The sequence below is a fragment of the Acomys minous genome (genome assembly GCF_964271855.1).
Source record: "Acomys minous genome assembly, chromosome: 7".
Lineage (NCBI taxonomy): Eukaryota > Metazoa > Chordata > Mammalia > Rodentia > Muridae > Acomys > Acomys minous.
The window spans coordinates 118,386,665-118,411,100 of NC_140488.1; the positions used below are offsets into that span (position 1 = coordinate 118,386,665).

A 24,436-nucleotide genomic window follows, 5' to 3' on the forward strand; every position below is an offset into this window, starting at 1 on the left:
TCATGCTGATTGGGTCAAGGACCGGTAGCCAAGTGGGCAAGTGCCAAGATTAAAGCAAGTGTCTGTATGTATGTAGGTTGGCCAGTTCACACCAATTGGCCTAAATGAGATTGATGGCAGACAGACAGCCCTGGAGGATGAAGCGGTGGTGGATGGGCTTTGCTTTCAGCTGATTGGTGGAGACTCCGAGACAGCTGCCAAAACACCAAAGTAGGTGGTGCTTCACATCATGCCGTTCAGCGGAAGTGGGACTTATTTAGAAAGAAACTAGCAGCAGGGTAGGGCTTGACTCTGTGGGCGGGTAGGGTAACGCTATGGTAATTAGCTAGGCAGGACGAATTTAGAATCCAGCAGAGGGAGGAGGACTGAAAGTCTGCCAGATATATATGGGAGTTGAGAGGTGGAAATTAACTGTCTATAAGGACAGGGTCAAGCTTCAGCCAGCGTTATTAAGGGTGGGAATTGGCTCTTAGTTACTTAAGACTGAACTTAAACGGAGGTTGTAGGGCCTGTAGCAGGAAGGGCAGGATCTGTGTGTACTGGTGGAAACTAGTATTGGAACTATTTAGGGACCAAAGCAAGGGTTGGGTGGTAGTGTTATTTAGGTACTTGGATGACCACTGGATTGTGAAAGACAGATAATAAACCTTAAGATCTTAAGTAAAAAGCTAATGGCCATGGAAACAAATCACTTTTAACTGGCACTTTTAACATTTGTTTCGTGGGTCTCATGTAGCCCAGCATGACCTTAAAAAAATCATCCTGCCTCTATCTTCTGAGTGATGGGGTCACAAGTGTGCCACACACCCAGTTTATGTACACAGTACTGGGGACTGAATTTAGGGTTTCATGTTTGATAGGCAAGCACTCTACCAATTGAACCTCATCTCCAGGCCATGAATCAGTCCATTCTTTATGGTAATACAAAGGGCACACATACAAATATCTAGGAAAAAGAATTAAAGTATGTATGTGTGTGTGGGGGGGTATAAAATTTCACAAGGTGACAAAAGAGGGTGAAGCAATAGTCAGGTGGAAAACACAATTTGGAGGCAAGCAAGATGTCTAAAATGTTTTAGAGATTCTACAGAGAGGATGGGGTCTTCCAGGAACTTTGGTTAGGGGAAAAAACCAGCTATGTGATTCCAAGGCATTCAGGCTCTTTAATATTGGAGGATGGGAAGAAGCAGTCAGTGGGGAGATGGCTCTGGGAAATTCTGCAGGCCCTGTAGTTCTCTAAGTCCCTGAAAAAGAGGATAAAGGAGACTGAACAGAGGCTGCATCCAGATCATGACCCAGGTTTGTTCTGTTTCTCACTCCCTTGGCTTCAGTTTAGAAGATGACCCCTCCCTTCTTTGGCTTCCTCTTGTCTTCAGGTCATCGCCCTAAAAATATTCCAAGGGGAGTAGAGTGAGCTGCTCTCACCTCTAGCATCATGTGGATATGGGCCTTGATATTCATGGAGTCCTTGGTGAGGGTGTTGCTGAGCCTAGAAAAAAGGAACAAGAAAGGGCAAAGTGGACCCCATGTAGGGTTATAAGGATGATTCTTCCTCATTACTTCAAGAAATGCTTGTATCCCAGATGACGTCCACTTGGCCTACTTGGATGCAGAGATGCTTGGCTACCACTTAGAATTTCCCCAATTAAAGATCGAGGGGAATAGGGCCAGTGACATGGCTCAGTTGGTAAAAGTGATTGCTGTCTGCTGCCAAGCTTGGCAGCATGAGTTCAGTACCCAGGACCCACATAGTAGAGGAATAGTAGAGACCTGAATTTAAAAAGTTGTCCTCTAACCTTTACATGTACTCATAAAAATGTAACATTAAAAAAAGAAGACTAAGGGGATGAGGGAAGGAAGGGATATGAGATTTATGAATATGATCAAACTACATGATATACTTAAAAGAAATTATCTTTATGAAACGCATTGCAATGACTATGTGATAATAAAAAGTAAAGATTATTGAATGCCTTATGTATGCCAGGCAGCTTTAAATACTAGGGAATATCAGAACCACCAGCAAATGAAATGAGGTCTCCTCGAGCTCCTTTTGTTAAAAAAAAAAAAAGATTCATTTTTAGTTTTTAATTATTTGTCTGTCATGTGTATGGGAAATGTACCATGAGTGTAGATGCCCACAGAGGTTAGAAGAAGACATCAGGTCCCTTGGATCTGTAGTCACAGGTGGTTATGAGCTGCCTGATTTGGGTCCTGGGAACTGAACTCAGTTACTCTGGAGAGCAGTATGTGCTCTTAGCCACCAAACCATCTCTCTAGCCCCTCAAATACTAAGAGACAAAATAAACACAAGCAACTATGATGTATTAGATCTGCCTAAGTATAAGGAGATAAACAGTATAAGGAAAGAAATAATGAAGGGGAAGAGGTAGGAAGTAGAGGCTTCAATTTCAAAGCGTGCTCAGGTTTGGCTCCACAGAGAGCTTTCCTTTTGAGACTATAGAGCCTAGCCTGGTTTCCAATTCAAGATCCTCCTGCCTGGACTGCTGAGATTACAGATGTGTATCACATCCCCCTAACACTGAGAAGAATTTGATTAAAGACCTAAAATGAATAGTGCATATAGTGGGGCTGATATGGAAGATAAATGTTCCAACCACAAAGAGCAACCAATACAAAGGTGCTGAGGTAGGAGCCTTCTTGGTATTGTTCAGGCACAGCCAAGAAGCCATTGTGGCTGGAGAATAAGTGAAGGAGAATCCTCAGAGGTGAAGTCAAGAGAGGTAAGGAAGGAGGCAGATGATGGAAAGCCCACAGGCCCATGGTAAAGGCCTCAGCTTTTACATTAAATGAGGTGGTAGCAAGGGGAAGGTGAGAGTAGAGGATAGATGTGAACTGATTAAGATACAAACTCATTAGGGTTTAAAAGAATCCACCTGGCTGTAGGACAGAACATTGACAGGGGAAGAATTCCAAGTGTGAAGACAGCAAGTCCAATGAGGAGGATAATGCAATAGTCTAGGTGAGCAATAGAGGCTCATACCAGAGGGACCAGTAGCTGAAGTAATGAGAAATAATTCAATTTGGGATGTATTTTGAAGACAGTGCTGAAGGGTCACAGTCAGGTGTGAGAGAAGGACTCTACAAAGAGGCCAAGGCATGAAAACACCTAGGTAAATGGAAGATGCCTGAAACCATCCTAGCTCTCATCTCCTGCGTTACATAAATTGGTCAACTCCTTTTGTCCAAGTCTGCTTGAATAGGGTCTCATCCAAGAGAATCCTCATGTACACAATCAGTCAGAAATGAATACAGTAGGCCAAGGAAGAACTTTCTGAAGAATAAAAAAGAAAAAACCAAAGAAGGAGTGAGAGTTAGGCAGTAGGAAGCTCTTTTCCACACAAAGACCAAGAAGCGCAAAAGAGCTTTGTGAGAAGGGTCAGTATTAGAAATTACGACTGGGCCGGGCGTGGTGGCGCACGCCTTTAATCCCAGCACTCGGGAGGCAGAGACAGGCAGATCACTGTGAGTTCGAGGCCAGCCTGGTCTACAAAGTGAGTCCAGGACAGCCAAGGCTACACAGAGAAACCCTGTCTCGAAAAACCAAAAAGAAATTATGACTGGAAGTGGGAGGAGCTAGATAGTGCAGGGTCTTGACTCTTGACAGCATGACAGGAAATCCAGTATAACTGTGCTCATCTATTTGTCAATGCAGGATTCAGTTTGAGGGGTAAAGGAAACTAAGAACTACATGAAAAACAAGGCAATAGGATAGAAAGTTAAGTTGGAAAAAACCCCCAGTATGAACCTATCTATATACTATTGTTCCCCAAATTAATATTGCCAACTATCTTCAAGACCCTACTTCAGTGTCTAAGTCCCTCGTATTTTACAGGCTGCACACTGAGGTCAAGCTCTCCCCTCTTGGCCTGCTCTTCCATCTCAGACAGAAGTAATGCCATCTTTCTGGTTGCTTAACAAAACTCTAGATTCTCCTCTTTTTGCAGGACTAGCATTGAACTCAGGACCTTACACATCCCAGCAATGTACTCTACTACAGATGGAACGTGCACCCCCAGCTTCAAGGCGCTTCGCTGTTTTTCATATCCAGTTAGCCATTCCATTTTACATGACAACTGCTCGATCTCAAGCAACACTTACTATCTGCATTATGTACTGTTTGCACAGTACATTATGCACTGTAAACATGTATTATATTATGCCATGGCCTCATCTACTTATTGTCTCTTTTGATCAGAATGACAGCTGTGAGGGCAGATTGTGGTTTGTTTTGTTTCTTTGTTTGGACTAGAAAAGTACGTGGTACAGAGTGGGGATCTAATGGATGCTGAATGAATGAAGACCGCTCCATTCAAAGGAACAAAAAAATACTTAAGTCTATGGTTAGGGTGGGATACAAACCATGGAATTACTGCCGGAGAGCAAGAATACCTTTTTCTCAGCCATGTTCATAGCCGATTTATTCATTCACAACAGGTAGGAAATGGAAACAACCTAAATGTCCTCTACTAGATGAATGGATAATGAAGATGTAGTACATATACATAATGGAATTCTGTTCAGCTATAAAGAAAAATGAAATTAGGAAATTTATAAGTAAGGGCTGGAGAGATGGCTCAGTGGTTAAGAGTGCCACTTACTCTTCTAGAGGTCCTGCGTTCAATTCTTAGCAACCATATGGTGGCTCACAACCATCTATAATGAGATTTGATGCCCTCTTCTGTAAAGCACTCATATGCAATAAATAAAGTAAATAAATCTTTTTTAAAAAAGGAAAGAAATTTACAAGTAAATGCACGGAGCTATAACATATTATACTGAGGGAGGTAACCTAGCCCCAGAGAGACAAACACTGAACGTTTTCTCTTATTTGTGGATGCTAGCTCCAAATCTTTAGATGTGAGAATATAATCTAGAGTAACTACAGAAACCAGGACAGTAAAAAAGGATCAGGGCGGGGAGAAGAATGAACTGCATAGAATGGGATAGTAGGTCACAGGTTCTATAATGGGGAAATAGGAAAAGTGGGGGAGGTTTCTTTTATCTGGGGAGGGAGAGGAAGAGAGAGACCGAGGAAGAGGGAGAGAGGAGGTATAAAAAACATCAAGGATGTCCCAGCACTTGGGTGGCAGAGGCAGGCAGATCACTGTGAGTTCGAGGCTAGCCTGGTCTACAAAGCAAGTCCAGGATAGCCAAGGCTAACACAGAGAGACCCTGTCTCGAAAAACCAAGCCAAACCAACCAACCAAACAAACAAACAAAAAAAAAGCCCAAAACATCAAGGATGATTGTAAAGACCATAGGGAAACAATATTTTACGTTTACTTAAAACTACATATATAATATACACATACACATTTAAATGAAGTTATACTACTTGGAGTGATAATGTTCTCCCCCAAAAGCTATAGGCTATCTAACAAAAAGCCCAGTGACAGGGATAGCTTAGCTGGACTCCATTTCAAGATCCTTCTGCCTGGACTGCTGTAGAGTTGTTGGTCAGGGGAATTCAAGAGACTCCCAAAACAATAAAGGCAATTGCTGTTGCTCTTGCTTACCTCTCAGAGCCTGAAGGTAAGACCTCACTGCTGAAAATACCATATTCTCCAGCCATAGGACTTAGGAATCAAATTGGAACTAACCTGGCTCTCATAGCTATGCAAGCTGCCAAGGGAGAGGGGTCAATCACTAGTCCTACCCAGCTGTAGAGTCTATGAATCACAGTAGAGATTTGACTGGCAAGATATTCCCAATGCTGCAAGAGTAGCATTTCTAATCTGGGGGATAACCATCGGCTATCTTACTGGAGCTGGGGTTAAAGAAATCAGTGAACTGTCATGCTCTGGCCATAGAGCCTGCCTCTTCACCGCCGAGCCATCTCTCTAGCTACCACACTACCTATATTTCAAACTCCTCACCCAAAGCCGTTCTTCCCTACACTAACCCAAAAGTCGTTCAGAGCCCACACTTTCTTTTCCCCACCACTACTCACATAGATAAGCTTTGATTATCCCTTCACTTTGCTTCTAGCCTAAGTTATTCAACAGAAACTCGGTGCTTTCACACTATTTTAGTCATCTGCGGTATAAATCTTTCCCTTTCCAATGTTGATAAACTGGGCTAGGGACATAGTTCAGTAATAGAGCTCTTGCTTAGTACAGAAGAGACCTTGCTTTCAAGTCTCGGCTCTGTAAAAAAATGTAAGTAATACTTATTACCCAAGTATAAAGACAATGAACACAAGAAAGAAAGATACCTCACAATATATATTAAGAGGTATTAAGATGCCGGAAGAGGAGAAAAACTAGAAGATGGCTGGTGAGATGGCTCAGTGAGTAAACGTGATTGCCACTTAAGCCTGAGGATCTGAGTTCTATTCATGGAATCCCTGGAAGGAGAGCACCAACTCCACAAAGCTGTTCTCTGATCTTCACATGTATGTTATAGCACATATGCATGCCTATAGACATGTGCACATACATGCTACTACTTAGACTTTAAAGTAGAGGGGGGCAATTCAAGAATACCAGGGGCTTAATTTTGAAGTTATATCACAGAAGAACCTGTTGAGGGAACTTGTTATTTATGCAAGATACCCAAGGGTCAAGAAAAGAAACTACATTGGGAGTGCTACAGATGGACAACAGCAGCTCTTAAATGCTCCCAAAGGTAGGAAATGCTTAAAGCATGTGTTAGGGTTGGGGAGATGGCTCAGTGGACAAGAACATTAGCTGCACAAGCATAAGAATGTGAGTCTGGATCCCCAATACCAATGTAAAAACTCATACGCCTCTAACCCCAGCACTGGCGCTTGCTGAAGCCAAAAAATGGCAAGCTCTAGGTTTGATGGAAACAAGGTGGATAGTAATAGAGGAAGGCACTGGCTCTGCATGTGTGGGTACAGGCAGAGTGGTGAGAGCCCAGTGAAGGAACGGGAACATTAGCAGATAGCTAAGTGAGAAGTAGCTTCTCTGACTTTCATTGACGCTTGGGATGGACATGACCATAGCTATATGTACATATAATGGCAAAGTCCATCCCAAGTGAGGATGCAAAGTTCTGTTTTGTTTACTGCTATATTCCCAAGGTCAACCACACAACCTGTGTGAAGGAATGACATGAAAACCATTTACTGAGTGTTTAGTGTAATGCCCTGGCTGAACTTTGCATCCTTACTTTTCTTAGCCCTAGGCCTAAAGAGGAAGGAAGTATGTTTTTTTTTAAAATGTGATAGAGAGATTTATTTGGGGGAAGGGAAGGACAGAGGAGTTGGGGCCTGAGTGGGCCATGAGGTAGAGAGAGACAGAGACAGAGAGACAGTGAGGGGAGAGAGAGAGACAAAAGGAAAGCCTCTATCCCCTTAGAGTGCAAGAGAGGGAGGTAAGAGCAGTGGGATGGTTTTCTAAGTACCATCCCAGGTAGCCATGTTGTGATGTATACTTATTAATTTTTAAAAAAATATACAGGGTCTTGTTTTAATAACCAGACTCAATTCAAACTCTGGATCCTCCTGCTTCATCCTCCAGAATCCTGGGATTCCAGGTGTGCACTACCATTATCTGGATTTTATGTAGTGTGTGTGTGTGTGTGTGTGTGTGTGTGTGTGTGTACTCGGTGTGTGATATGGATAGAACCTGGGGCTTCACACATGCTAGGCAAATGCTCTTACCACTTCCCTGCACCCCTAGCCGATGTAGGTAGTTTTAGACACTATCCTCCTGGAATGAACTCACTCTGTGAGGAGAGAACTCTTTCGGTCAATGAACTTGAGAGCTTCAGCCAGTGTCAACTCCAGGAAAAAACCATATCCCAGGGCCACATAGATGCGTGAAGTTTCTGGGCTGAGGAAAAAGGTTAGAGCAAGTGGAGAAAGTCTTTGTTACTATTTAGCATACCGTATAGTTTAAGGTGTTTCCTAGTCCCTTCTATTGCCCAAAGTGAAGGCTCTGTAAGGGCAGGTATTTTGTATTCATTCACTGCCACAGAAACAGTATGTAGTTTTTATCTTAATGCAATATAAAAGCTACTAGAGTCTGGTAATATAGGAAACACTAAGAAATACTTGTTGCATGAAAAAGGGAGAAGCTCAGAGCAAGGGAATGCACTCACACCACTGTGTCGACGAAGAAGTTACAGCCCAAATCCACCTGCATATACAATTCCGAGGGATTAGTTTCCTGTAGGGCCAGGAGAAAAGAGGTAGGTTATCAGTGGTCAATTTTTAAGGCAGTTCAAGGTTTTGTTCTGGGCGTTTTTCTTCCCACCTCCCCTTTTTTTTGTACACATATACAAACTGATACCCAATTTAAACGCCTTTACCTGGAGTCGCTCAATAACATTTCTCAGTTGAAGGTATACAGATAGTTGCTCATATACCTTATCTCGATGGTCCAGCACCTTTCTGTTATGTGGAAATACAATAATGAACATTAGGTGGCCCGATTCCTCTTGAGACACCTCACATCAGGCCCTAACAGGCATTTTTAAGCCAGGTGTGGTAGTTCATGGATGTAATCCCAGCAACTGAGAGACTGAGACAGGGGGATTATGAGTTTAAGACCAGCCTGTGCTACATAGCGAGACCCTGCATATTCATATTCTCTCTCTCTCTCTCTCTCTCTCTCTCTCTCTCTCTCTCTCTCTCTCTCTCACACACACACACACACACACACACACACACACACAGAGAGAGAGAGAGAGAGAGAGAGAGAGAGAGAGACAGACAGACAGACAGACAGACAGACAGACAGACACCAGGCATTTTAATAAATACAGATCAGACTATTTCATCTTGAGCTCTATCTCTTATTGGTAATGCGACTTTGGAAGGTAGGAAACCTATTTAGGATTAAGAATCATTAGAATCAAGTGTTTACAAAGTGTTTTAGATGCTAGCCAAATGATAAACATTGTGTACTTGATACCTATTATAACTACAAATATTGTATTTTACTCAGTGACTTATGCCAACTACAATGTCCCATCTTCACCCTATCTCTTTTAGGATGCTCACATAGGCCTTATTCTGAATACCTAACTTTCTGTTCAGATTAATAACGACAGCAATAGTTATCATCCAGTTATTGAGTCTTTAGTGTACTGAAGCTACATTCCGTTTCCAAAATAACTTGCCAGGTTATTTGTCTTATTTTCTGAGACAAGATCTGAGTTTCCCAGGCTAGTATTGACTTTGTAAGCAAATCAAACAATCCTTTCCTCTCAGCCATAATATAATAGTAGTTGGGTTTAACTCCATTTAAAAAAAGTATTCTTCAGCCGCGCGTGGTGGCGCACGCCTTTAATTCCAGCACTCAAGAGGCAGAGGTAGGAGGATCGCTGTGAGTTCAAGGCCGGCCAGGACTACAAAGCGAGTCTAGGACAGACAAGGCTACACAGAGAAACCCTGTCTCGAAAAAACCAAAATAACAAAAACCAAAAAAAAAAAAAAAACCCAAAAAACAAAACAAAACAAAAAAAGTATTCTTAACTTACATTTAGGTATTTGTTTTTTGTACATGTATGGGTGCCATGGTACACATTTGGAGGTCAGAGGTCAGATTGGGGGGGCGGTATCTTTTTCCTTCTACCATGTGGGTCCCAGAGATCCAGCTCAGGGCATTGGGTTAGAGGTAAGCCATCTTGCTGGCCCTAGTTTTTCTTTTTTTTTTTTTTTTTGAGACATAGTCTCAGAGCTCAGGCTTTCATAAGCCTCAAAATATAGCTGAGGATGATCCTCAACTCTGGATCACCCTGCTTCTGACACTCATCCCGAGTACAGTGATTGCAGGCCTGTGGCACCACACTGGGCTTTTTTTAAAAAAATAGAATCTTGAACATCCTGGCTAAGGAAACGAATTATTTCCCACCCTCCACTAGACAAAACTACTGGCACATATCATGGAGCCCGAGCCTGGCTTTATTGTAGGCCAGGATACTCTCCAATTTTCAACCATCCTCCCTAAAGCCGGAATTACAGTCATGTGCTATCATGGTTGGCTTTGTCCTACATTCTTTATGTCGGTTGACACATTTAAAACTCAAGCCCACCACATTACGAGGGCCGCAGAAACTTTTATGTTTCACAGAGGAGCAAAGTTCATAAATATTGGTTATATGGCCTAGTCAGAAACACCCTGGGTTCGGAATGACTATTTTATTCCGACAAACAAGTTCGGAGACTCTGCTAAAGGAAATTCCCAAGCAAATTGCAGCCCGGATGTCAACCCCCTCTTCCAGGTCGTCTGGTCGGCCAATCCGGAGGTTTGGCCGGGATTCTGTCCCACCCACCACATGGAATTTCTCAAACGTCACGCCTCCCGCGGTGTCACTCACTGCAAGTCTCGCTGCAGTACGTCACTGATAAAGGCCTCGTACCGCAGCACTTTCTCTCCCACGGTATCCAAGGCTCGCCGTTTCGCGGGTGTCGCCATGATGGGCTCCTAGGGAGTGAGGAGGTGGAAAAGCACGTTAAACGCTCCAGCCTAACTTCACAAAGTTCTCTCTAACCTCTCAACGTTGGAGATGACATCTTTTGGCTCATGTTACGGGGTTCCTCCTTCTGCCTAACCGGACTCTAGGACCCATTCACTCACCGGTACCCAAGTGCGGCGGCGCTTAGCTTAGGCCCACCGGCAGTAACTGTTAGTATGAACCGCGGCTTCCGGGTGGCGCGGATGGATGACGTGTTTCCAGCCTAGGAGCCAACCAAATCGTTGTGGGGAGGTGGTCCGGAAAGTGAGAAGCAGTGCTTTTAGGGAAGCGCTGCCGGCGGAGTCTTAATGAATCCCTGGAGATAACAAAATCTTATCGTGCCGGAGGGCCGGGCCAGTTGTCTGCCGGCAGGCCAAGGGTTACGAGCCTGCAGGAGGCTGGTTCGGATGATGTTTAATAAGATTTGGCGGGTTCTGAGGGAGGCTGGACTCACAGGAAGGTAGGGAGAGGGAGGTATGCGTTTACAATTTTATTTATTTACTTATTTGAAACTGTGTGTGTGTGTGTGCGCGTGTGTGTGTGAGAGAGAGAAAGAGAGAGAGAGTGTGTGCGCCAGTGGCTAATGAGATTTGGCGGTTTCTGAGGCTGGGCTCACAAGAAGGGAGAGGGGGTTAAGTGTATATAATTCATTTACTTATTTGAAGTGTGTGTGTGTGTGTGTGTGTGTGTGTTCGCGCGCGCATTTATTCATTTTAAGTGTGTGCCTGCTTTATTTGAAACGTGTGCATCTATTAATTAATCAATCAGAACTTGTGTGCGCCGGCCGCGGTACTGGAGTTACAGGCAATTGTGAACTACCATGATGTGGGTGCTGATAATGGGGTTCACATCCTCTGCAAGAGCTGGTGTTCTTAACTGCTGAGCCATTTCTGTATCTCCCTTCCAACTCTGAATCCCCCCCCCCCCTTTTATGTGTTTTGTCTGCATGTTCGTGCCTGTAGTGAGCAGGAGGGTTTGTGAGCACCATGTGGGTGCTGGGAGTCGAACTTGGGTCTATAAGAATAGCCAGTGCTCTTAACCACTGAGCCATCTATAGAGCCCCTATTTTTTCTTACAGAAACATTTCTATTCTTTGTGAATTTCATAAATGTATGTAATGAAGTTTCATCATCTCCACGCCCTACTCCGTCTCTCTAACTCCTCCCAGACCCTTCCTACCACCTTCCTCTCCCAACATCATGTCCTCTTAAAAAAAAAAGACAAAACTCAGTCCACTTAAGCATTTAATAATTTAAAAAGCATAAGAGTGCCTATAGACCAGCAAGGATCATGGTACTAATCTATAAAGAAGATAGTATATACTGTGGGAATTTGTCAGTTTGAATATATATATTCATATATATATGAATATATGTGAATATATACACATACACACAATTGAGACACAGAATTCAGCCTATTAATATTTTTTGTTGAGAGAGTAGAGAGGCTCATGAGGCCTTGGAGTCAAAAGATCCTTACAAAGACTCCTCTCCTTAAGGTAGACAAATGGACTGGGGTGGAAATCTTTGTTGTTAATCTGGCTGCCCCTACGTTTTCTGGCAACCGAAGTGGCATAGCTTCCCACAGTCAGCTGTGCTCCAAGCAGGACCGTCCATGCTGCAGGTGGGATTAGTCAGTGGGATAGCTGCCTATGTGTTGCTCTGGATTTCTCAGGTGTGTGGGTGCCTTTGAATCACCTGTGCTCCAGTGAGTAAGCCCAATAAATTACCCATGAGTGCTTCCACAGGGTGATGGGAGGAGACGTCAAGGAGGAGGGAAACCCACCACCTGTAGGACTCTTAGGGTTATATCTGCTATTCATCCGTCATTTACCCGTTCCGTCCATAGTGCTAAACATTTTACATATATTGACTCAAGTTTTTCCTCTGAGCTGTTTGATGTTGTGGCACAGTGACAGTTGCTTTCTTCCAATCCAGACTAGAAAGGAATACACCCAAGGCTTCTTCTATTAATATATTGTTTCATTTTCACATTTAAACCTTGGTCCCGTTTTGAGTTTGCATATATGTTATAGGATATGGGTCCAATTTAATATTTATCTATAGCTGTTTTTTTTTTTTGAGTTAGGGTCTTGCCATATAGCCAGGATGGCATTGAGTTCATTGTGTACTCCAGGCTGGCCTTGAACTTAAAATCTTCTTGTTCCAACCTTTCAATTTCTGGCATTGCAGATATAAGGCGCCAAGTCCAGTTTAATCTGTTTGCAAATGGGTGTGTTTAGTGAGTAGAATAATGTCTATATATATATATATATATATATATATATATATATATTGTAACAGAATCTGTGAATGTGGCCTTAGTTTGAAAAAAAAAAACCACTTTTGCATATATAGTAAGTATCTTGAGGTAAGGTCATCCTAGATTAAACAAATGGGCCCCACGCCAATGAAAAATATTCTTTTTTAAAAATTTTTTTATGAAAAATATTCTTAGGAGATAAAGAAGAGAAAGATATAGAAGGTGGTGTGTAATCTGACAGAGTGATTGTGTATGAAATGTCCCCTCTAAAATGCTCATGCTGTATGTTCGAGCCACAGCAGGAGGCACTGTTGAGAAATGATTGGCTCATGATAACTTCAATGGATTAATTTATAGCTGAATTGCTTAAAGGAAATGGAGTCTAGTCGGGTGAAGTAACTCACTGAGGGCATGCCTTTCAAGGGTGTATCTCTCTATCTTTAGATCTTTCTATCTCTCTATTGAGAGACCATCTCTATCTATCTATGGCTATATGGCCCCTATACCCTTCTTTTTTTCTGCTTTTCCAGTGCCATGCTATAAGTGGCTTTCCTCCATGATGTCCTCTGTCGTGACTTTCTGCCTTGCTTACAGGCCTAAAAGCAAAAGAACAAGCTGATTATGGAATTCAGTGTCTGAAACTGTGTGAGCCTAAAAAAAATCCTTCCTCTCTTTTTTTTTCAGGTCTAGTCACAGTAATGAAAATGATATTTGCATGGTGATATGTTTATAAGATAAAAGATCGACTGGGCGTGGTGGCGCACGCCTTTAATCCCAACACTCGGGAGGCAGAGGCAGGTGGATCTCTGTGAGTTCGAGGCCAGCCTGGTCTACAAAGTGAGGACAGCCAAGGCTACACAGAGAAACTCTGTCTTAAAAAAAACAAAAACAAAAACAAAAACAAAAACAAAAACAAAAACAAAAAAGAAAGAAAGAAAAAAAAGAGATCGAGGTAATAGTTTAGTGGTAGAATGCTTACCAAGGCACTGAGCTTGATTTCTGGAACTCCAAAAATACAAACCAAGGCATATCAAGGGTTGCTGGTGCCCCTAGAAGCTAGGAGACAGGTATAGATAGATGTTTGAATAGAAACAGAAGTCCTTCAGAAGGACTTACCGTAGCTCTATGATATCATGATTTGGGACTTCCAGCTTCCTGAACTGTGATAGAATACTTTCTCTTTGTTTAAACCAGCCAGTCTGTGGTAACTTTTTACTGCTGTCTTAGGAAATTAGAGAAACATGTAATTATGTTTGTATTTTTTGCCACCGTATTATCTAGGAAAAATATTTTTGAGCCCTTTCTTGATTCCAGTTTACTTCTATTTTCCTTTTAAAATCCATCCCAAGCCTGTTTATGCTGCTTAAATTTTTTTGTTGTGTTGTATAGAAATATAACCTCAACAATGAAAATTTAGTATCACAAATATAAAGGAATCAGGGTAGTTTGGATTTTCAGTGCCTAAAAGGCCTGAGTTGAGAAGAAAATAGAACAAAAAAATTTTTTTTTCTTTTTTTTCTGAGACAGGGCCTCCTTATGTAGCCCTGGCTGTTTAAGCCTAAAACAAGTAACTAAGAACGCACGAAGTTAGTTTAAAATCAGGTATACTTAATAGATAGTTGTCTGGTCGAATTACACATCCATTCAATGATGGATCATTACTTGTTTTAGGCTTAACGTGACAGCATTTCTAGAAGGCCAAAGCTTGTCTGTGTATATGAGTTAAATTTGCACTTAGCATAACTGCAAATTTATTTCTGAGCACATTAAAGAATTTGTTCATTTTTAAGGTGCCTGACCATTCATTTACTTGCATGTCGTAGTTATCTTTAACAGTTCATAGCAAGTTAGTAGCTTTTATAAGATGGGGATTTTGCAGTTGTGTCCTTGTTAAATATTTGAATCAAAGATCCTTTAGCATCAAAATCAAATTTTAAATCATAAATACAGTTTCCAAGACAAAGTGGTTAGATATAAAATTTTAATTACTTTCTGCCAGCTTGACTGGACCTTAGGAATTGGGATAAACGTGCTGGGGGATTTGGGTAAGGACTACTGCCACGGCTAGTAACAAGCATCACCAAGTCATTAACAGTGAAAGAGGATGTGCTTAGTCCTGATGGGACTTGATGTGTATGGTAGGGGCTCCTCTCTCTTGAGGGAGAAGGGGAGGGGATAATAGGGAAAGAGGGTGGGAGAGTGGGACTGGGAAAAGAGGAGGGAGAGGGGCTGCAATTGGAATACAAAGTGAATAAATAAATTGAGAAGAGGCCCCTGTGTGTTTAACATTCCTGTTTTCCTCAGTGATCGGTGGGAACAAGGACCTTTGTGCCCTCAACATCCGTCAATATTAGATATAAAGTTAGTTGCTTTAGAATTTAGTTTGTTAATACTACAGAATGTCTAAAACTTTGTGGAAACAAGAACATTTACATAATTTCTTGGTTTCTTTCTCTTCCTTTCCTTCCTCCTTTTCTTTTCTTTTTTTTCAAGACAGGGTTTCTCTGTGTAGCCTTGACTGTCCTGGACTTGCTTTGTAGACCTGGCTGGCCTTGAACTCACAGCAATCTGCCTGCCTCTGCCTTCCAAGTGCTGGGATTAAAGGTTTGTGCCACCACTGCCTGGCCTGGCCAGGCCTGGCTTGGTCGGTCTTTCTTTCTTTCTCTCTCTCTTTCTCTCTCTCTCTCTTTCTTTCTTTCTTTTTTTCTTGAGACAGGGTTTCTCTGTAGCCCTGGCTGTTCTGGATGCTTTGTAGACCAGGCTAGCTTTGAACTCATAGAGATCCACCTGCCTCTGCCTCCCTGAGGTCTGTGATTACAGGTGTGTGCCACCACACCTGGCTCACATAAATTCTAAATATCTCATAAGAAAGAGTTTAATATCAAATTATAATTAAAATATCTTTTCCAAAGCATGCCATGGTGGCATACACCTTTAATCCCATCATTTGGGAAGCTAAGATGGGTGGATCTCTTGAGTTCTAGGCCAGCCTGGTTTACATAGTGAGTTCTAGAACAGCAAAGACTATGTAGAGAGATCTTCTATAGTGGTTTGAATAAGAATGGCTCCCATAGGCTCATATATTTGAATGCTTAGTTACCAGGGAATGGAGCTCTTTGGTAGGATTAGAAGGTGTGGCCTTGTTTGAAAAAGTGTGTCACTGGGGGTAGACTTTGAGGGTTCAAATCCCATGCCAGGCCCAGGTTCTCTCTGCCTGTGGATCAGGATGTAAAGGTCTCAGACACTACTCCAATGCTTGTCTGTGTACTGCCATGCTCCTTGCCATGATGATAATGGACTAAGCCTCTGCTTATAAGAGGCTTATAAGATGCACTCTTTTATAAGAGTTGCCTTAGTCATGGTGTCTTTTCACAGCAATAGAACAGTGACTAAGACAGACGTTGGTACCAGGGACTGCTGTGATAGGACTGACTATGCTGTTTGTTGGAGGAGAATTTGTCCTAAGACACTGCCAAGAATTCATAGAACCCAACTGAGAAGATACTAAGGATTTTAGTTTGCTTGCTTGCTTGTTTGTTTGTTTGTTGAGAGAGGGTGAGAGAATCTGAATCTGGCTTCTATAAACATCAGTCATGTATGTGATGCATGTGTGGCAGCAAAAACACTCTTTCCAGGGGTCCTGCTCAAACTAAGGCACCAGCCAAGGACAATACAGGCGGTAAACCTTAAACCCCTACCCAGATCTAGCCAATGGACAGAACATTCTCCACAGTAGAGTGGAGAGTGGGAGATGACTTTCTCACATACTCTGGTGCCTCACCTTTGACCATGTCCCCTGGAGGGGGAGACCTGGTGGCACTCAGAGGAAGGACAGCAGGTTACCAAGAAGAGACTTGATACCCTATGAGCATATACAGGGGGAGAAAATCCCCCTCAGGAACAGTCATAGGGGAAGGAAATAAGGGGAAAATGGGAGGGAGGGAAGAATGGGAGGATACAAGGGATGGGATAACCATTGAGATGTAACAAGAATAAATTAATAAAGGAAAAAAACCCAGATCAACCCCCCCAAAAAAACCACTCTTTCACTAAAGTAATTTTTTAAGTGCAACCAAAATAGTAATAAATAGCAAAGTGAAATAAAAATTCCACACCTGGAATTAACTAAAACGTAAAATGGAGGGCACACCTGTGAAGTGGTTTTGCTTAATTTCAATTAGGAGGATCCACTTTTTTTGTTGTTTTTTGATGGATCAAAACTCCAACTTAATTTTCCCCCACAGCTTAGATATCCCAGCAAAATCTTTCAAGCAATACAAAACTCACAATGTGGTTACGGTTTTTTAGGTGAACAGTTACAGTGAGAATATGTATGCATGTTCCCCAATACCCTCACATGGTCAAATATTTTTTGTATTATGAATGAAAAACAAATGTGAAAAACAAATTATTCAGGAACCCACATGCATTTGTAACTTAAAAAAAAACTTGTTACATTAACAGTGTAAACAAGCAAGGTTTCTCTTTACTGGCAGGCTGCGGTTACAAAGAATCAATTATCTTAAAAAGCCATTTTATAAGAAGCTTAAAAGAATCACAAATCTAAACTTTATACAAAAAACAGTCAGCCATTTCTACTTTAAATCTTCAAGGTGTACATCTACTCATTAACAATTTTTATTAAATCATACCAAGAAGCTGAGGGCAAAATAAGTAGAAGAAATTAATCACCCTGTGATCGCCAGCTCAGCCTCATGTCAGATGGTGCTACTTTGGGCTATTGTTCTTGCTTCCTAATCTCAAAAACTCCCTATTTCAACTATTAAGAGAGTGCCTTTCTTAACTTTAAATTGACCTGTGTATGTATGTATTTTTTTTTAATCTAAGAGTTCTCTGACTGCATGCCAGAAGAGGGCATTGGATTCCTTTATAGACGGTCATGAGCCACCATATAGTTGTTGGCACTTGAACTCAGGACCTCTGAAAGAAATGCCAGTGTTCTTAACCACTGAGCCATCTCTCCAGCCCACCTTCCTTAACTATAAATTGTTCCTCAAGATTTTATACATCAGAGCCACTGAAAAAGCATCTTTTTTTTTTTGAGACAGAGTTTCTCTGTGTATGTAGCCTTGGCTGTCCTGGACTCGCTTTGTAGACCAGGCTAGCCTCGAACTCACAGCAGTCCACCTGCCTCTGCCTCCCAAGTGCTGGGATTAAAGGCATGTGCCACCACTGCCCAGCTGAAAATGCATCTTTTTAAAAAAATATTTGTTAATTATGTATTTTTCATTTATTATATTTATTATGCCTGCATGCTAGAAGTGGGCACCAGATGGTTGTGAGCCACCATGTGGTTGCTGGGAATTGAACTCAGGACCTTTGGAAGAGCAGTCAGTGATCTTAACCTCTGAGCCGGCTCTCCAGCGCCCCTGACAAAGCATCTTAACCTAACTTTCCAAAGCTATTTAAATCATATCAGGGATTCTGTAAGTTCAATAATTCATCTAAACAATAATAGTTTATAGAGATTCATCTTCATTTTTTTTCAAGACAAGGTTTCTCTGTGTAGCCTTGGCTGTCCTGGACTCGCTTTCTAGACCAGGCTGGCCTTGAACTCACAGAGATCCACCTGCCTCTGCCTCCTGAGTGCTGGGATTATAGGTGTTTGCCACCATGCCCAGCCTTATCTTCATATTGATCTGGTGGAAAATTCCCCAAATGGCTTTCTCCCAAGAGGCAGTCACACCAGACTATAGGCAGTGAAGGTTTCCCCACACCTGATCACACCATGCCAGACAAATGAATATAGCAATGGCAAGCATGAGAAGGCACATCAGCAGCAAGAAGCAACCCCGAGCCTCTCCAAGGGCCAGTTGCAGGGATGCTAAACCATGGACATCTCCAGGAAGCTCATTTGCCCACTTCAGCTCCTCCTGCATGCATGCTCTCTATGCTTTGAAGTTCGTAGAAAGTCACAGCAAGTAGAAAGGCCTCAGAGTTCTCAAGCAGATGCTTCATTGCCTCCCTCCTATCTCAACATAAACTTCTGTTGACAGAAGACAAGCTAGGGGAGTGGAGTCTGCATTCCCATAGACTTTTGCTTAATGCACAAAATTAAATACAAGGATCATAGTCATAATGTCTTCATTTTGTTGTTAAGATATTTTTAAAAAATTATTTATTTGGAGAGGGAGTGGGTGTGTGTATACTCATCTGTTTATGTGGAAGTCAGAGAACAACTTTTGGGAATCAGTTCTCTCCTTCCTTCCACCATGTAGTTTCCAGGGATGAAACTCAGGTCACTAGCTTGGCATCATCTATATCACCACCCTCCTTAAATTTTGATTATTCATATATATATATATCACACCCATCTGTGTGTGCACAAGCCCACAGAGGCCAGGAGAGGGTCAGATCAGAGCCCCTGGAGCTGGAGTTTAAGATGGCTATGAGCTGCCAACTTGGATGCTGAGTAGCTGCTCGCTTCATCTCTAAGCCATCTCTCCAGTCCTTTACCCTTTGAAAAACAAGACAATGAATGGCTCACAATTTTAATCCCAGCGGAGACAGGTGGTTCCAGGACAGCCAGAGCTGTAGAGAAATGCTGTCTTGAAACAAACAAAAACAAAACCTATGTCCTTAAAAAGAGCAATTTAATTTAAATATTAAAGAGACTAATATTAGTCTCATTGTTCTTACATTTACACAAACTCAATTAACTATTAGGAAAGTTTCTAACAGTTCCTAATTATTGGGAAACTTGGTAGCAATTCCTAATTGGGAAAGTTCCTAACAATTCCTAACTAGTCACTAAGAGACTTACAGACTGGAAGCAGTGGCTCAGGCCCATAGTCTCAGCACTTACTCAGCAGGATTGCTCAGTTCCAGGCTAGCCTGGGCTACACAGTGATTTCCAGGTTAGTTAGAGTAAGGAAAATAAAACCTCCATATATATGACAGAATACATTTTATGTGCATAGAAAGGAACGGAAAATACCAATTGGAAGTATCTAAGATAGAAAATAACTCCCTTTCCCTGCCCTCTATTTCCCCTGACAATGGCTTTGAACTTAATTCTCTTGCCTCAACCTCAATGGTTGGCACATATTGCTGGAAATATGTGCTAGAAATAATGACTTTTGCAAGTGAATTAGATGTTTCTCACCAGGCGTGGTAGTGAGTGTGAATGTTTCATTCCAGCACTTATAATTGGCAGTCTAGATCTTCTACTTTGTTTTTCAGGACTGTAGCCATGGCAACAGTTGGGGCCAGGGAGGGACTTTCTTGGGTACCAGAATATGGATTTCTATAGATAAGGTCTGAGTTTTGCTTAGCAGATCTTCAGGATGCTGAATACGTGAAGTGGCATCTTCAGGATGCTGAATGTGTGAAGGGGCATCATCTTTGGTAGCCAGGTTGCTCATCAGTTTCTTGTTCTCTTTCTTCAGGAAAGAGACTACACTTTGTCGTCTTTCCCTCTGTGTATAGCATTAGAGTTGATCTTGCTGTCACTTAGCTTCTTTGACAGCTCAAAGTTCTCGTCCTTTAGCTCTGGTTGTTTAGTTCTTCTTTGCAGTAATTTCTTTCTCCCTCATCTTTTCCAAGATCTGCTCAGGTGTCTTCTGCTGCTGCTTCTGTTCAGCTAAGCTGAGAAAAAGCTGTCTATTTTTTTTTTTGAGACATTCCAACTGCTCTGTCTTTTCTTGATCTCACAGAACAAGCTTCTCCATTTCTTTCTCGTGACTTGACAGCTGGGTCTGAAGCTTGTTTATTTTGATCCCCATGTACTCACTCTGGTTGTGTTCATTCAGTTGGAACAGCTAGCTGATTCTCCCAGCAGGCCTTCTGCTCTTCCACTTCCTGTCCTAAGGTCTTATTGATGCTCCACATGTCCTCCAATGCCTCCTGCTTCATCTGAAGCTCAGCCTGCACCTCTGAATGCTCTTGCTGGAGGCTGGTACAGCTATCTTTCAGTTCCTGGTCGCCCCCCCCCCCCCCGCCCCGATAGAGCTCCTCATTGAAACTGCTCAGTCTTTTTAACCCTTTTCCATAGTGGTGACAAGCACTATGTTGTTCTCAGTTTCTGCATGGAACTACAAAGGGATTCTTACTCCCTGACCATGCCATCCTTATCCACATAGCAGAACTGGTAATGCTTATAATCCTTATGCAGACAGTAAGCTTTGAATTTGACTTCCTGCTGCTTGGATGATTTCTTGTTTAGGTCATTGTTCAAGGTAACCCACATGAAGATGTACTAGTCCCCGGTCATCTTCCATCCTACTTTAAAGATGCTGATCCAGTCCTTGCAATGAAGGGTGAACTATTGGGTGAAGGGGTAATAATAGCACATGCCATCTCCAGGAACACAGAACTTCTCCACACTGTTAAACATGACCCGAAAGAAACTGCAATGTTCTAGCAAGACAGGCCGATAAGGGGGGAGGGGATGCATCTATTGTCTTTCTAGGGACAGCTGCCAGCAGCACAATAGGAAGAGAGGAAGATCTACTTCTAATATGGATCTTTGAGGTAGGAAGACACGACTTTAATCTAGATTTTTTTTTTCTTTTTTAAATGAGACAGTTTTTTTTCCCATATAGACCTGGCTGTCCTGGACACTCTGTAGACCAGGCTGACCTCTGCCTGCCTCTGCCTCCTGAGTGCTGTGATTAAAGGAACATGCCACCACACCTGGCTAATCCAGCTCTTTTGATTTGGGAAAACGTATGCCTTTAATCCAGATCCTGAGGTAGGAAGGTACACTTTTTATTCAGGTTATTTGAGCAAATCTGGGCCACAGCTTCTGCTAGAAGCCTCTATAAAAGGACACAAAAGTTTTTGTTCTTTGCCTGCTTGCTCTCACCTCACTAACAAGTCCATTCCTTTACTGGCATTAGAGCTTCTTCGGGATTCTAGCATATACTGAGGACTAGCTGAGACATCCAGCCTCATGGACTGAGCAACTACTGGATTCTTGGGCCTTCTAGTCACAGCCAGCTGTTGTTGGATTAGTTGGAGTAAAGCCTATAAGTCATGCTAATAAATCCCTGTCCTGTATGTATGTATGTATCTGTAAGTTGTTACTCTAGTGAACCATGGCTAATACAATATGTGACACCAGTGATATTCAATGAAGAGGGTTGTTCAATACAGGATAATTCATTGTGTAAATTATTGATGGGAACAGTTAAGAAGGGAGAGATGACATGAAAATGTACAGACAGAGTTTAAATGTCTAATTAGTAGAAAAAGATGTTCAGTTTAGTGAAGCTGAGTGGAAGAAGTCAAATAGAATGATTAGACACAATTCTTCAGCCTTTAGAAAGACAAAAGATGTGGAAGAAAAGCAAGTGTTGCAGAGGACTATAAGCCATATTAGACTACCCCTCCTCCAACGCACACCCTGTGCAGCAGGCTTGAGCATGTGTCTATTTGCAGGCAGGGCACAGACAGCCAGGCACTTTATTAACTGCCAGAACACAGCCAGTGCCGGTCTACACTGCCCCTTTAAGGCTCATTCTACACTCATCCCGAAGACTCACAGCCCTCTGAGTCAAATGGGCAGGTTCTGGTGGAGACCCAATCCATGCTCATGTCCTCTTCCTCAAGGTACAGAAAGATGTGTGCAGCTTGCTCCTCTGGGCTTCATACTCCCCACACAGAGTGGGGGATTGGCTTCAGCAACCCCCACTATATGCGCAGGACATATGAAGCAAGGGGAAACCTGCTGCAGGGGCATAAGATGACCCCCGACTTTGTCCCAGTTTTTTGGGATTAAAAAGTCATCTTACATGCTGGAAGATGTACTGCTTATATGAAAACTGTAGATGCACAGCAGATTATTACTGCATGTCTCTAAAACCACCAGTTTCAGCCTAAAACCTTTTAGCTATTGGTGATCAGAGAAGTTTACCATCTCATCACCTACAGCCCAGGTAGTTGAGGGGCTCAAGATTCAGATTATTAGGAAGATGACAATGTTTAGTTGGTTAGTCATAAATATATGCAAGAATCAGTAACTGCTTCTAATGAAGTCCAAACTGCCAAAGAGTATGTTAAACTCATAGAGTGCAGAAAATGAGTATTAGCAGTTAGTGAAAACTTATCAATGTCAGATACCACATTCAAGGCCTTGTACTGGCAGTTTCTCCTTACCTGCACCAAAAGCAACTGGAACAAGATACTCAGCCTAAGCTTGGCAAGGAAACACAAAATGCTTAAAGGCAACTATAGACATTTTAAATGCACAAGGAAAAAGGATTCACATGGTATAGCCATATGATAAATAAGTGATTTATAAGCAAAGGGATATTTTGCTAGTTAACAAAGTTAACAGATTTTCTAACCTATAACATTAAACGTTTAACATTGTGTTGATTTGTGTGTGTGTGTGTATGTGTTCTCTGCCTTGCAATTTTCTTCTATTTCTTTTTCTACTTGTAAATCTTTAACAAACTCGTGCTATGTTTAATAACGGAGAGATCTATCCTTAAATCATTTTACTGTTTAGAAAATGTTCCCAGCACTGAAGTCTTCTAATTTTTTAAAATTTATTTGTATTCCATATGCATTGGTATTTTGCTTGCATGTATGTCTGTGTGAGGTGTTGGATCCCTTGGCACTGGAGACACAGACAGCTGTGAGCTGCCATGTGGATGCTGGGAAATGAACTCAGATTCTCTGGAAGAGCAGCTAATGGTAGTGCTTTAACTGCCGAGCCGTCTCTCCAGCCCCATCTTCTTCTAATTTTTAAAAGATTTATTCTATGTATGACTGTTTTGCCTGCATGCACCACATGTGTGCCTGTGCCCACTGAGACCAGAAGAGGGTGCCAGATCCCCTGGAACTGCACCCAGGTCCTCTACAGGAACAGCAAGTGCTCTTAACTGCTGATCTCTTCTGCCCCAACCCTTTTTTCTCTTCACTACTCCCCGTCAACCTCCCCGCTCCTACCTATGTTTCAAAGCGCTTCTAGTCCTTCAGTGGTTTTACTGATTCACCAGCTGTTAAACAGGTTGGCACTCTAGCTAAATAGAAGTCGCATTTTTCTTCCCTTTCAATGTTTTGATCATTTATAACATCTCATAACTGGTTTCAAAAATGTTTTTTGTTTGTTTTTTGGGGGAGGGTTTGAGACAAAGTTTCTCTTCTAGTCCTGGCTGTCCTGGACTCACTTTGTAGATTATGCTGGCCTTGAACTCACAGCAATCCACCTGCCTCTGCCTCTCGAGTGCTGGGACTACAGGTGTGCGCCACCATGCCCAGCCCAAAACTTTTGGCTTAGGGCTTCTTGGTTCCATTTTGGGAGACAAAGTTTTCTGGAAATTCTATGATAGCCGTCTTCCTGGGGAACTTGAACCATATTTCCTCCTAGCACACAAATATTTTTCATTTTCTTTTAGTCTTTCATTGTTTCTTCCCTGTCTAGTACGATTATAGTTATAGGTGTCTGCAGTTTTAAAATAGTTTTGCCCAATTATGTTTCTGTTTAACATTGAAGAAATGGTGATGTACTATGGATGTGGTATAATATCCAACTTGAAAGTGTAGATGTTAAAGAAACAATAAGAATCTTTTTTGACACTTTCTAGCCAGACTGCTAAGTTAAACAAAATCACAAAGCTGAAGGTGAGCCAAAGTGAAAGGATATCAACTTCCAAGCAGCATCATTCTATTGGAACCTGTTGTTTAAGAGAGATTAGAGCTTTCTTCTACATAATATATAAAGCCTTTTCAGATTACTCTTCCTTTATCA

General features: G+C 42.1%; 2 protein-coding genes across 5 annotated transcripts in view; one reads left to right on the forward strand and one right to left on the reverse strand.

The window, feature by feature from the left end:
* Positions 1-888: 888 nt before the first annotated feature.
* Positions 889-10,662, reverse strand: UXT (ubiquitously expressed prefoldin like chaperone). Of its 2 annotated transcripts, none has more exons than XM_084790053.1 (7): positions 10,575-10,662; positions 10,357-10,421; positions 8,302-8,383; positions 8,092-8,159; positions 7,716-7,823; positions 1,426-1,489; positions 889-1,244 (listed from the first exon to the last, which is right to left on the reverse strand). In XM_084790053.1, exons 2-7 carry the CDS (start codon positions 10,410-10,412, stop codon positions 1,191-1,193), a joined length of 432 nt encoding a protein of 143 aa, XP_084646179.1. In that variant the 5' UTR covers positions 10,413-10,421; positions 10,575-10,662; the 3' UTR covers positions 889-1,190. The 2 variants fall into 2 exon arrangements, with proteins under 2 accessions (XP_084646179.1, XP_084646178.1); XM_084790052.1 differs by having other exon boundaries at positions 10,315-10,421.
* Positions 10,663-10,789: 127 nt separating this feature from the next.
* Positions 10,790-24,436, forward strand: part of ZNF81 (zinc finger protein 81) — a 73,679-nt gene continuing 60,032 nt past the window's right edge. For 2 of the 3 annotated variants that reach the window (XM_084790043.1, XM_084790046.1), the window contains exon 1: positions 10,790-10,912. The gene's annotated coding sequence lies outside the window, so the exon portion shown is untranslated. Of the gene's footprint in view, positions 10,927-24,436 lie in introns of all 3 variants that reach the window. The other variant, XM_084790044.1, reaches the window with a different exon arrangement.

Coding starts and splice junctions, on each gene's coding strand:
- UXT (XM_084790052.1), bottom strand. CDS start 10,412: ATGGCGACACCCGCGAAACGGCGAGCCTTGGATACCGTGGGAGAGAAA. Junction 8,160..8,301: donor ATGTTATTGAGCGACTCCAG/GTAAAGGCGTTT, acceptor CTGGCCCTACAG/GAAACTAATCCCTCGGAATT. Junction 1,245..1,425: donor ATATCCACATGATGCTAGAG/GTGAGAGCAGCT, acceptor CCTCTTTTTCAG/GGACTTAGAGAACTACAGGG.